At 43.8% G+C, this 14,357-nt stretch overlaps 1 protein-coding gene across 1 annotated transcript in view; it reads right to left on the reverse strand.

Moving 5' to 3' along the window:
* The window catches only part of LOC144820736 (natterin-3-like), a 61,446-nt gene extending 50,959 nt beyond the window's left edge, over positions 1-10,487 (reverse strand). The window contains exons 1-2 of the mRNA XM_078677956.1: positions 10,355-10,487; positions 741-846 (exon numbers count right to left, since the gene is read on the reverse strand). Coding sequence (XP_078534082.1) covers positions 741-846 — 106 coding nt within the window. The 5' untranslated portion in view covers positions 10,355-10,487. The remainder of the gene's footprint in view (positions 1-740; positions 847-10,354) is intronic.
* Positions 10,488-14,357: the final 3,870 nt, after the last annotated feature.

A 14,357-nucleotide genomic window follows, 5' to 3' on the forward strand; every position in this document is an offset into this window, starting at 1 on the left:
GCCTGTTGGTGTGTGAGGGGGCCTAAAAACATAAAGGTGTTCCCCACTGCGGAGGAGACACCCTCTTTTCCCAGGAGTGGATTCTTACTGTTTATTTATGTATGCCCAGGGAGAATGAATCCATTCTGATCTCTCTCTCTCCCCCCTCTGTTTGTTAACTATTGTGTGGGAACACCCGCCGCAACACCCATGGAACGCCTCCCGGGCCCAGAGTAAGGCGACACAGCGATTTGCATTACGTTGCCTTATTCATCATTTATGAGGCCACTCAAAGCCAAGCAGGGTGACTTTGCGTGGTTTCATAAATCTGTATGAGAGCCCAGCTCCACGCTCGTACCACTTATCAGGGTGCAAAAGCGAAGCAGGGCTCTCATAAATAAGCCCACCAGAGCTCAAGGTCCAGGAGCACAGGAGGGAAAGTGAAGGTTTAGGACCAAAATGTAAAGTTTTACCAAGCAAAAGACAAACCTGGGGTGAAAGCATTTGCTAAAGTCAATGGGGACCACTGCAACTGGTCAAAAATTAATTTGTATGCCAAGGCGGGAGGTGTGAATACACCTGTTTGAACCTCTAAAGTCTGCTACGAAAAGCATAACCCTGGAGGTTAGAACTATTAATGGAGCTGAGAGTCATGAGCTTTGAAGTAAATGTCACTTATACTTATTCTGTACACACAAGAACTCCCAAGGACTCCTGATAGTATTTTGTGTAAGGAGATACCCCAAATTGACCTGACTTACCTGTAGATTGCAGCTCCACCATAAAATCATGGTACTCTGGAAGGTGAAGAGCCTTTGTGCATCCCAAGAGCAGAACTGCCAGACACCCCCACACCATGAGCTTCATCTGAAATGGATTTGATCGAGAAAGAGATCAGAGCAAGCGTAAGGATACATAGGACACACAGAGCTGGAGAAGATGGGACAGCGAAGAAGGACAAAAGAGAAGGGAGCGAGGGGAACATAAAAAAGAAGGTAAAAGGATGGAGAAAAAGGGCAGGAGTGGGAAAATGCATCTAACTTGGGGGTAACCGGGAGGAAGTAAAGAGAAGGTACGTGTGAAGTGTGAACAAAGGACGGAGACAAAGAGAGAAAACAATGAAAATTAACACAAGATGAAAAAAAAAAAGGAACAAGACTTACACTGCAAAAACACAACTGATGCAACAGCTTTATGTATTCAACAACTGTCCAAGGAAGCCTTACAAGATACTCTCATTCCCACTACATTCTTACACATTCATGGCTATCTGCTCCTGTTTTATAAAGCCACTCCGGCCCACTGCATCCTTACACATCCACTGTCATCCTTCTGTTTGCTTGGTTTGCCCTAAGTTGGCAGGGTATGCCCAGACGTGGGTTCCTTGCTCACTTTGCCACTGGATTCAAGCTAGCCTGGCTGATGAGGGGTGTTACCCTGAAACCGGTGCCAGGATGCTCGTTTTCGATTCAGGGAAGACCTGGCTTGGCAGTTGAGGCTGGACTGTTCCCTTGAGGCACAGGGTCAAGACTTATTTGCATATACCTGTGTCTGAACTGAGGTGGCGAAGTGAGCTAAAGAACGATGATGGATTCAACCCAGAACTGTGACTGGGGTAAGTGTCTGAAAAGTTTCAGTGCTCCGTCCATCATCTCCTTGTGTTTGCTTTGTCATCCCAGTGCAGGCATACACATCCACCACCACTGCCATATACAGCACCCTGCCCATTGCATCTCTGGAGTCATATCACTGCCATCTTAGCCTTAATCAGCTACATTTACCTGCTGCTGCTCTTTACAGCCACCACAGCCCACTGCATCCTTACATCGACATCCACCCACTGCATCGTTAAATAGCCACTGGCACCTCCTACTGGTTTATGCAGCAACCACTGCTCACTGCAGATTTAAAGAGATGTCCTTCACACTGCAGTATTACACATCCCCTGCGTCATACAGGCAGCCCCCTGACTATTGCAGCCTTACAGCCACCTCTCCTACTGCAGTCAAAAGAGCCACTCTCTGCTCTCTGCAGTCTTACGTCGTCACTGTCTGCACACTAAGGGCCTCATTTAAGAGAAATGACGCATCGCTGCGTGAAAGCAGCGATGCGTCACTTCTCAGTGCGCACTCCTTGCATCATGATTGATGCGTCATATTTATAATATGACGCATCATGTCGCAAGGAGTTACAGATACGTCAGTATTTCTGACGTAACTGTAGGCGCAAAAGTGATGCATTGCTGGAGTGTGTCACAAAAGTGACGCAACTCCAGCAATGTGTACTTTCACATGGGCAAGTCCCATGTTGTTAGTGCTTGCGTCAGTCTTATGCCTGCCATGAAGCAGGCGTAAGACTTTGACGCATTTGTGTCCTAGAAGTGGCGCAGTGAAATCTTATAGATTTCACTGCGTCACTTCCATGATCCTTTCGTGCCCCCTTGCATACATTATACCTGGAGCAGGCATAATGTGGCTCAGGGGTTTACAAAGTGACGCATCTACCTAGATGCGTCACTTTGTAAATATGGTGCAACAAGGCGCATTTTTTACGCCACTGGTGCGTCACAAAAAGTGACGCACCAGCGGCGTAAAAGTGACGCATGGCCTCATAAATGAGGCCCTGTAATCTTACAATCATGTCCGACTGCTTCAGTTAAATGTGACAGTTTACTCGACCACTGCCGCCACGCTGCAGCCTCCACAGGGACAGCTCGTGGACTGCGAGCACACAGCCAGGTCGAATGAAACCTTAAAAAGCCACCTCATGGGGGCGTGGCTTGAGTGCCGCGCAGGATGGACGGCTAGGTGAAGAGCTCCTCCGTGCCGTATTACCTCCTTCTGGCTTTCCGGCGGTGAAGAGGGCTGTATCTATCACAACTCACCGGATTTCCAAACCGGAACATGTTGTGAGCAGTTGGTACCTCATGGTGCCTTTTTCAGACCTTCTCTGAGGATTTGGAGCCGGATATCAGGAACGCGATGCCGGGATCCGCCATTTTGCGAAGTGCTTGAGCGTCAGCGGCTTCTCCGACGGACTTTTATCCTTCCGCTCTCTGAAGAGATTTTCCTCACTTCATTGCCTGCAATATTTCAAAGGACCTTGGAGGTGAGCTTTGGGGGATACTTCATGGCTGTTGTCGCCTTCTTTCATGCTCAGGCGCGTTTTCACCTTGAAGTGCTGCAGCCGCCATTTTAGGATTACCGCGGCTGATTTGAGAGTCGCGGTTCCTGCTTTTTGCAAATTGCCTGCACCCTGCCACTCGCTTACTTTTATTATTGTAGCTGAGACCTTCTGCTTCCTATGGATCAATACCTTCGACATGTCCTAATGTTATTGTTATATGGTTTTCCACAGGATATCAGTTTCTGAGGCATGCACAAGTTTTTCTATGCGACATAGTGTGGTACTTTCATATCATAACAACGTTATGATGGACATCTGGTTGCTATGATCAAATAGTAGCTTTTCTTCACACCCCATAACGTTTCATGTTGATGCAAAATTCAAGGCTGGCCGTTTTTCTCAGGTTGTCGCATTTCTTTTCTCTGAGGAATTCATACTTTTACTTAAAGTTCTCTTGGATTTTATCGTTGGGCTTTAACTTAGATTATCAGCAGGTACAACTAACTAAGTATACGACCTGATCCTATGCATGATAACATCTTATGTTTCTTGTCGTCTGATGCCAGACAAGCACACAAGAATAAAGGGAGCCCGCGTCTTTGATGCTGATATAGTAAATATTACTTGCAATTGAGTTGATGTATACTGACTCATTAAAGGCTATGTATGGAACATTCTAGTTGGAACTTTCAATGTTTTCAATATACCAGAACCTTTACCATTGAGTTTCAGGTGGTTCGAATTCTCTATTCTTCACTTTACGGAGTTTCTATATAAATTCCTTTGACAGGTGTGTTCTTATTGACTCAATCTCATCTATGGTGTGGATGCGCAAACCCAAATTTGTGTTTATTCCCTCTGAGAAGATTCCTGTAAGTTCGTCCACTTTGGGTGCCTCCTCACAATCTATCAAGATGGCGACTCCCTCCGCTCAGCGCTCTTCTTCAGGCAATCCACCGTCAAATAAGTCATCACCCTCCGCATTGTCTGGCAAAAGGCTGAAGCAAAACTCTCCTACACCAGATTCTTCTCCTTCACCTTCCATTGACTTAATTCTGGAAGAGATCCGGGCGTTGCGTCCATTCATTGAGGACACGAGCAGAGACATGCAACTTTTGAAGGACAAGTGGGAGGTAATGGACACCCGCATCTCCTCCATAGAACAACAACTTCCCGAAGTCCACTCTAACACGCAACGTATTGAGTCTCTAGAAAAGACTGTCCTCTCTTTACAATGGCACACAGAGGATTTGGAAAATCGAAATAGAAGGAACAACCTTCGCGTTTATGGTTTGCCGGAAACTCTTGAGGGGGATGATCCAGTCACTTTCTTTACCTCCTTCCTTCCGAAGTTATTGGACATGCCACCGTCCACGTCCATCAGCATACAAAGGGCTCACAGACTTGGAGCACGCTCGTCCACCTCTACCAAACCTCATGGTGTTATCATCCTTTTTTTGAAATTCACGGATCTACTGTCCATCCTATCTGCTGCTAGAGCCAAAAGACAATTATCCTATCAGGGTCAACGTATATACATATCTCAAGATGTTTCTAATGCCACCGCATCTAGGCGCAAGGAATTTCTGGCTCTACGACCATCTCTGCGCTCTCTAGGGGCCCGATATGGCTTGTTCCACCCATGTACCTTCAGAGTCACTCATCAGAATAAGTCTTGGTCTTTTCAAGAACCTGGCGAACTCCGTAATTTCCTTCTTCTACACAACAACGATGGAATGGAATCCTCGCCTTCCAATAGTGGCTGATAAATACTATTATAATCCCTGTGTATTTGTTGTCGTTCTGCTCTTTGACTTCATTGAACAGTTTTTCAATTGACCTCCTTTATATTGGATTCCTGCATTACTTATGTCTTATCTCATATTATTTAGAATATATAAGTATGTTCCTGATTTAATTGCTTTTTCTTTCCTCCCCTATACAGATGTGTCTCAGTTTTCCCCTTCACCATGTGTCATCCTTTGTACTTCTGTGAGGTTTCGGCGCGGTTGTGCTTCTGATCCTAGTCTACCCGTCTTGTTCCGCATCACCACTTCCCCATCTCCCTTTGTGTATCCCTCCCTTCAGGTATGTTTCTTGCAGTCATCCTTATGGATTTGTACTGTCTTCTATGCATTCTCTCTTTTCTTTCCTCTCTTCCTTCCACAGACCCTTTTCCTTTTTCTCCATTATCTTCCCTTCCTCTTTTCCTATCCCTTCTCCTTTCTCCCCTTCTTCTTCTACTTTTCCTTATTCCTTCTTCTACTACTCTAATGGTTGTCTTATTTTCTACTTTGCTAATGTTTGGCTTATTGCTTGTACAGTATGTTCTTGCACTTTTCAATTTTGAACAATTTAATATGTTTTGATCTTCAAAGTTGTTTCATGGAATGTGAAAGGATTTAACCATCCTATTAAGCGGCAGAGAGTACTTTCCCACCTTTCCTCTTATAATCCTGATATTGTTCTCATTCAAGAAACCCATCTTTCAGATGTTGAATCTTTGAAACTAAAAAGATTGTGGGTTGGCACTGTTTTGTTTTCTCCAGCCTCTCATAAAAAGAATGGTGTTGCTATTTTAATCCACAAGTGTCACAAATGTAAAGTAATTCTTGAGGAAAAAGATGATCAGGGTCGCTGGATTCTAGTCAAGTTGCTTATTAATAACATCCCAATTACTTTATTCAATGTTTATGGCCCTACGTGTTTTGATTCCTCTTTTTGGCCCGTGATTACTGCAAAATGTATCCAACATAAAGATGATTCCTTCCTATTGGGCGGGGACTGTAATCAGATCATTGACCCCTTTTTAGACCGCAAGTCCTCTGTTCGCTTCACCCCACACAAACCCCATAAACAGTTTCTTGATACTATCACACAAGTTCACCTTGTGGACTCATGAAGGCTCACACACCCGGACACTATAGATTTTTCTTTTTTCTCCCCACCACATGCCTCTTTTTCTCGTTTAGATTATATTTTCCTTTCTTCCTCTTTATCTCAAAATCTTATATCCTCGTCTATTGAGCCTATTGTCATCTCTGACCATTCTCCTATTGTCACTGATTTTGATCTTTTCCCTCCAACTCCTAAATCTTCTCGTTGGCGCTTTAACTCTTCTCTACTTACAGATCCTCTTTTTTCTTCCTCTTTTCGCTCTTTCTCGTCTGAATTCTTCCAGCTTAACTCTGACCCTGATATTTCTCCCCATGTTATTTGGGACTCTTTCAAGGCCACAGCCCGTGGATTTATTATTGACTATGTATCCAAAAAAAAGAAAAAGTTTCTCCAAAAGCGTAAGGTTGCTCTTGCTCATATCAAGTCACTTGAACACCAATTTTATACCTCCTCTCCGAACCATATGCCTTCTGAACTTCTTCGAGCTAAAATTGCATTTAACAAACTCACTACGGATTCAGCCTCCTCCTTCCTCCTGCGAAGTAGTGCACGGTATTATGGAGGACGTAACAAATCGGGCAAATTGCTTGCTAACTATCTAAAATCACGAAAAGAACGAACTCTCATAGATTCTATCTATTCCCCTTCCAATGTCCTTTTACACACAGATAAAGACATTCTGGAACAGTTCCAGTCCTTCTATGAGTCTTTATACTCTCCTGAGAACCCCCCTACCCCAGATCTCCTCCAATCATATTTTGAGGGTTTGCCTAAACCAGACACCCCGCATCTTAATTTCTCGAACATTGATACAGAGTTTACACTTTCTGAGTTATCCACTGCACTGTTTTCTCTAACCAAAGGCAAGACTCCAGGGCCTGATGGCTTTCCGGTTGAATTTTACTTGCACTTCTCTGATCTTCTCTTACCCAAACTTCTTTTTCTTTTCAAATCTTTTTGCTCCGCTGGTCTCGCTCAAGGCTCATTTCAGGATGCTACCATATGCCTCATACCTAAGGAAGGGCGGGACCCAAAATTCTGTAAGAATTATCGACCAATATCCCTAGTCAATGTGGATTATAAAATCTTTGCAAAATTATTGGCTCTTCGTCTTGACCCATTCATGCCGCACCTTATTGGGAAGGAACAATGTGGTTTTGTTAAGGGCCGCCTCACCTCAGACAATTCCAGACTCCTCCTCAATGTCCTCAACAAGGCCTCCTCTCTTTCTATTCCTCTTGCGGCTATCTCGGTCGATGCTGAAAAAGTCTTTGATCGGGTTGATTGGTCCTTTCTGATGGCTTGACTGAAATGGCATGGCTTTGGTCCGAAATTTATTTCCTACATTTCTTTAATATATTCTATGCCCAAAGCATCAGTCCTTGTCAATGGTCAACTTACCTCCCCTTTTACCCTTAAACGAGGTGTTCGTCAGGGCTGTCCTCTTTCCCCTCTTCTTTTCATTTTAGCACTTGAGCCCTTCATCTCTTCTGTTCGTAACAACTCATCCATTTCTGGTTTCCCATACGGTGAGCAGCAGCTTAAATTATCGGCATATGCGGATGACATACTTTTGTTCATTTCAGATCCAACTACTTCTATCCCTTCCTTATTGGATGAATTTCAGAAATTTTCCCTGGCTTCAGGATATAAAATAAACTCGGATAAGACGGAGATCCTTCCTATAACTAAATTCTGCCTTCCGCATTTCTTTGCATCCACTGGCTTTGCTTGGAATAGTAAGAAAATAAAATATCTTGGCGTGCTCTTCTCTAATTCTATCTCAACCTCTATCCAACTTAACATGAATGCAGTCATTTCTAGAATTGACTCTCTACTATCTTCTTGGAATCCCCTATACCTTTCCTGGTGTGGTCGTCTCGATTCGGTTAAAATGATAATTGCTCCGATTTTGATTTATTTACTTTCCATGCTCCCAGTGCATATTCCAACTCTCTACTTCCGTCGCATCGACTCTGTATTGTCTAAATTTCTCTGGAAACAGAAGAAAGCTCGTATATCTCTTTCAGCCCTTCGTAAGTCTAAGTCAAATGGTGGGGTTAATTTTCCAGATTTCCGTCTTTATCATAAGTCATTTTCTCTTCATCAAGCCTCCCGTTGGTTATCACAAGACATGGCCCCTTTTGCTCCCCTGTGGCTATCGGTTGAACGGGAGTTATTGTTTCCTTACTCCTTTCATGATGTAATACGCTTTACTGCCAAGGCTCCTTGTCTTAATCCTCCATTATTCAAACATACTTCTTCTCTCTTGCGGACCTTGGTATCCGAGACCTCTGTCTCTCGTGAATCCTTTTTATTGTCACCCATTTGGTATAACTCACTCATTCTAATACGGAATAGACCTGTTGCCTGGGCTTCGTGGAGATCAAAGGGTATCATCTGGGTTCACCATCTTTTTGACGGTTCATCTCCTCGTTCCTTTCCCCATTTTCAGGCCCAGTTTCAATGTCCTCCTTCGTTTGCAAAGATATACTACACTCTCATGGACACCGTCCTTGATCGATACTACTCTTTACCATCAGATGTACTACCCACCTCACTCTCCTCTTTACTCACCATCCTCTCTACTATCCCTAAGACCTCTCTTATTTATCGATACTTCTCAGCTCCTGACCCTGATCGTCCCAAATCAAAACTGGAACTTTCTTGGGAAAAAGACTTAGGTTGCCTGTGGCCGACCTCTCTTTGGGACAAACTTTGGGCTAAATCCTTGAAGACCTCCCGCACTGCATCTCTCTCTCACTCAATCCTTATTCTTCTTCTATCACAGACTCTACCTTTCTCCTCTTTCTCTCTCTCGTTTTCTCTCTTCTTCTACAGCCAACTGCTGGACCTGTGATGCTCCCAATGCTGATCTTTATCATCTCTTCTTTCTCTGTCCTTCTGTCCGTCGTTTCTGGACACAAGTGTGGTCTCGCATCTCCCGTATTTTTAATTTCTCTATTTCTTTTTCTACTTCTTTGGTTTTTTTGGGTAGCCTTTCGGAGTCTTTTGACCTCCCCCGGCATTCACGTGGTCTTTTTGACCTTATGCTAGCCCTTGCTCTCCAACATATCGCCTCCAATTGGAAGTCTTTGACCAAACTCTCCATAATTTCCTGGTGGAACTTACTATGTCACTCTCATAGATTGGATGTTGCCTTTGCATCCACCTGCAAGCCCTCTCGCAATGTTGAACTCTACTGGTTACCTCTCACCTTGTACTTAGATCAATCTACCAAAACGAAATACACTTCACTCTCCTCTGACAATTTTAAACCTCCTTGATCAATTGTACTCCTGCTTGTAAGTTTATGCTTTCGATTTCACTAATGAAGATTTATTTTTCTCTTGTTTATTCATGTTTTGATAATGTTCTTAATTCGCGCATTTACTAGTTATTCGTGCATTTACTGTACTTTTTTGCCATCACTTAATTTGCTTGTTTTATATTGTAGTCTTAACTGTATTTTACATTGTTTCTAATTTCCCTTCCCCTCCCCTCCACCCCCTCCCTTAAAAATTTAAAAAATGCTTTGCTTTTTTCATTGTGTCACCAGCTGATTTCATTTTGTTTCTCCTATGTATGCCCCTTTCTCATTTTATTCTGCTGGTGTCACCTTATTGTATTGCGAATTCTTTATTTCAATAAAGCTTTCAAACATAAAAAAAAAAAAGCCACCTCATGTCGGGGGTCTTACACAGCTGGAGCACTGCACGGACAAGTAACGCGGACAGTGAACGCTGCAGTGCGCACTCCCCACAGGGTATGTCATGCTCACTCCACTGCGAGGGGCGGTCATTCCTCTAGCATTTACGCTGCACCTGACTCATAAAGTGTCGAGTCCTTGAAGTGCATGTTCTTCTCTCGCAGTTGATGCGAAGCCGGGAACAGGTATTCCCTCTTAGAGTGCGCTAGATGAGTGATTTCCCAGTCGGTTCCAAACACGAGGTAAATTGGTCTTACAGTCACAGACCTCGCCTTGCACGAGGTCGGCATTTACTTACCATCCACGCGCGAGAAGGGTACAGATTCTGAGGAGATCGGCAGTGGCTACAGTCTCCACTGCTCATGGTGAATCATTCCTGCAGTCCATGCGCTGCACGAGACCAGTAACGGACAGCTCGTGCTCACCACAAGGAAGGTTCATACCTGCCACCTTCAGTACAAGGCGGCTGCCCAGTGATCTCCAAAGCCTGTACACTGCAGGAGATGAGCAACTCCCCAGAGGGGACAAAAATACCCCATGCCACGCACTGTGCAGGTGTCAGTGACTCCTGCAGTGTCTCCTGGGAGTCAGGCCTGCCCAGTGGCTCTGCAAGGGTCCTGCATTTATTCCCACATTGCTCACCTTGGTTTCCGCCTCTTCCTCAGGGACCTCTTTCTTTGGTTCTGTTCAGTCTCTGTTTGCAGCTGGCAGGAAAAAGAGCTTGAGGTGGGAAGGCTGCATTCATACCTGAACCTGCCAATTATTAACAACAAGGGACAGGCAAGTAACCAATGAGAGGTCAGTTGTGCATATCACAGTTCATCAATGCCCCGCCCCCTTCAGTATCATGAGCAGACGGGGGTGGGGGGTGGGCTGTGTGGAGAATGTTGCAGCAGGCAATGAAGCTTTAATGAACCCTGTGGCAAGAGGGTGACTGTGCATGGGAATACCATGGGCAGACTGTAAGTGTGTAGTGGACATCCTGAACTGGCTGCGACTTTATACAGAATAATATATGGTCACACTGAGAATGTATACGGAATATCATGGATAGAGGGACTGTATGGAATATCATGGACAGATGGTAACTCAATATGAGACTGCTATGGATAGACCAACTCTGTACGGAATATCATGGGCAGACTGTAAGGAATATCATGAATAGATGGTAACTCATCATGTGAATGCCATGGACAGACTGCAACTCGATATGGAATATTATGGGCTGACTGAGACTGTATATGGAATATCATGGATAGAAGGTAACTCAGTATAGGAATATTATGGACAGACTGCAACGGTATATGGAATTTCAAGGGCAGAATGTGACTATATATGGAGCATCAAGCCCAGACAGTAACTGTGTATGGACTATCATGACAATATGGTTACTCAGTAAGGGAACATCAAGATCAGACTGAGACTTATCACTACCAGACTGTGACAGTGCATGGAATATCATGGACAGTGTATGACTGTATATAGAATATCATGGCAGCCACTGCGGCTTTATTGAATATTGTGGCAGGATGGTGGCTGTGTATCGAATATCATGGACAGACTGTAACTTTACAAGGAATATCAGTATGTGGATGTATTTGGAATATTATGATCAAACCGAGACTTTATAAGGAAACAGAAAGTACGTGTATCTAGAATATCACGGGCACAGATGAACTCTGTACAGAATATCATAGGCAAATGGTAACTCTGCATGGAAATATCATGGCCTCACTAAGACCTTATATGGAATATTATGGATAGACCGACTGTAAATGGAATATCAAGACCAGATCGTGGCTATATGTAGAATATCTTGACAGTGAATGAAGCTTTAATGCACATTATGGCAGGATGTTTACTGCCTAGTAATATCAAGATCAGATAGCAACTGTGTAATGAAATACCATGAGTAAGACTGAAAATGTGTTGGGGATATCATGGATAAAAGGACTATATGCAGAATATCATGGACAGGTTATAGCTGTATAAAATATATTATGCATATGTAGTATGTGTCTAGGTGTGTATGTGCAATTTGAATAGTGCCAGTACAGCTAAAAGACAGCTGGGTGCTGTAAAGGGTCAAAGACCCTCATTACAAACAATGATTGGAGCTAGCTAAAGCTAGCTTCTGAGAGTGGATTTGGACTGCTACTTTGTCATGAGGTAGTGTTCTTTATAGATGTTTATCTTCAGCTCTATCCGAAACTGGAGCAAGTTTGGCCAGTCCTATGGTTATAACGTTGTTTCTGCAGTTCTTGGGTGCCTAAATGGAGAATTCCTATTGCCTTGTGTTATCTTTTTTTGCACTTCTTCATCTCCAGTCTGATGGCGTCCTGAAAGTAGGTGCGCTGACAGCCAACAGAGCCAAACAGGCATGGGTGATGGACTTGTAGAGAACAGAGCTGGTTTTGAAGATGGTTAAGCCTGCCAAGCAGAGCCATATTTCTTCAGGGCCTAGATGAGTAATTTGTGTAGGATGCTCTTAAGGAGTGTGGAGTCTGCGAGGTCATGTACAAGGGATGCCACCATTCAGATGCAAAGTATAAGGGCTTGAATAGAAATTCTGAAATGGCTTTCTGGGAAGAATTATTTCAGTATCTTCAGCAGAGAGAACAGGTACCAGGCTATCTTGTGTTTTCTTCACAGTGTGTTGCGTGGGGTTGAGTCTGATGCCTAAGGTAAATCTGCGAGACTTGGCACTGGGTGAAAGTTGTCATTGAGACAGGTTTAGACTAGTTATTGCTTGTTCTCCTCAGCGAATTGAAGAAATGTTGTCTTGGTGGGGAGTAAGCTATAGATACATGATGGACATTCAGGCGTGGATGAGATGCAGGCAGAGGTTAAGACTTTGTGTACCTGAAGCACAGGATATTTTAAATTAGAGTCAGGTGTTGTCAGAGCATTGGTGAATGTTGATGATGTTATCAGTACAGTCCGTGAGACTCCATATAGAGGTTGAAGATTATAGGAGACAGATAGGACCTGGGTGGACTCCGCATGAGATATGGATCTTCCAAGACCTGGAGGTGTCCATGTGAATGAACTGGTGTTGGTTGGAAAGGTATGTGGAGAATCTGTGAAGGACTTTGCCAGTGAATCTAATTCAAGACTTCAGGGTGTAAAGGCAGCTTAGAGGTAAACAGGAGGCAGCAGTTTGTCTTTAGTCAGAGGGACACAGACTAGGATTTGAACGTAGCTATCGCCATGCTGTAGAATGATCTTTAGCCAGTTAGGCATGAGATGGTTGGCACAATGTGATATTGGAGTAGGCCAGGGAGCACTTTTTCAATGATCTTATGGGGAAGGTTGGTGATGGGCAAGTAGTTGGTAGGGCCGTCAGGCTCTAGTGTGAGTTACTTCAGGAGTGGGAGGATCTAAACTATTTTTACAGTTTCTGGGAAGATGTCTTGATGCAGGGAGGTGTTGCTGATGATGAGCAGAGATGAAAGAGCATCTCTGGACAAGTTTTTGATGAAGGAACAGGGTAAGCAATCATGTTTAAAAAAGGGTGATTTCAGAGATTTGAGGATTACGGTGAGGTCTGTTAGAGACAAAGGTTTAAATGATAACCATTGTGGGATACAACATGGAGATGTGGGTGTCAAAGAAGAAGCCGCTTAGTTGATGTGCTAACTGATCTTTATTGTTTCACTGAACAAGAGGTTGATGACAGTGCAATCTTCTGTGAACTGTGGATTGAAGGGTCAGATAGGGGTTGATGTAACGCTAGAATGTCTCTTAGAGTGTTCTGTTTCAGCTGGCAGCTTCAATTATCAAGCTACTACCTGGTTTTAGCTGATGTGATGAGTTGTTTTAGTGTTGCACAGAGGGATTTCAGGAGTATGAAGCCATCCGAGATTCTGTTTTTCTTCGTTTTTTTCATGTAGAAAGTTTATTGTTTGCAGGTTCTTTGGTGTATCAGGGTGCTAAAGGGTTCACAAACATTTGGGATTTTCAGTTGGCGCATGGGTGTTCATGTGTTTTATTCAGAAATGCACTGAAGTTATGAATCTGGGTGTTGATATCTGCTAAGCAGGTGGCAGGGCAAAAGTATTCAATTAAGTCTTTTAAGCAGACAGGATTGGCTGTTGTCATTTGTGCTGACTGTGCTGTGATGGCTGGATGCTGATCAAGATGACAAGGTGATTGGTCCATTTGTATAGCAAGTTTGCATTGGATGGTGATGACGTCAAGAAGACAAGGTGGAGGATTTGGTCTTCTGTGACATGATACTATGTTGAGTGTGTCGATGAAGATGATGAGGGGGTTCTTTGATTCGTTTTGTGCTTGAATTGTCTTGCCGGTTGCAGTCAAGGAGGAGGGTGATGTGGGCATGCAGGATGGATGAGGTGGTATGAAAATTCAGCTATGAAGACCCAATTCTATCTGGAAGACCTATAGATCAGGCTGAAGGTAGAGGACTAAGCTGCAGTGAATGTGAAGTAACAAGCCATGGGCTCCAAGTAGTTAAGTTCCACTTGCTTGCTTAAGGTGCAAGATCAGGAAGTGCCCATGCGGTGTCTGTCTGGGAAACCTCACACAGACTGGTAGTGTGAAGGAAATAACATGAGCATTTGGGATTCTATAGGGAATATGACCTCAGATGGCTGCTATGTATGATGTATCATTGAGAGATAGA

Source organism: Lissotriton helveticus, chromosome 1_1 (genome assembly GCF_964261635.1).
Source record: "Lissotriton helveticus chromosome 1_1, aLisHel1.1, whole genome shotgun sequence".
NCBI classification, from domain to species: domain Eukaryota; kingdom Metazoa; phylum Chordata; class Amphibia; order Caudata; family Salamandridae; genus Lissotriton; species Lissotriton helveticus.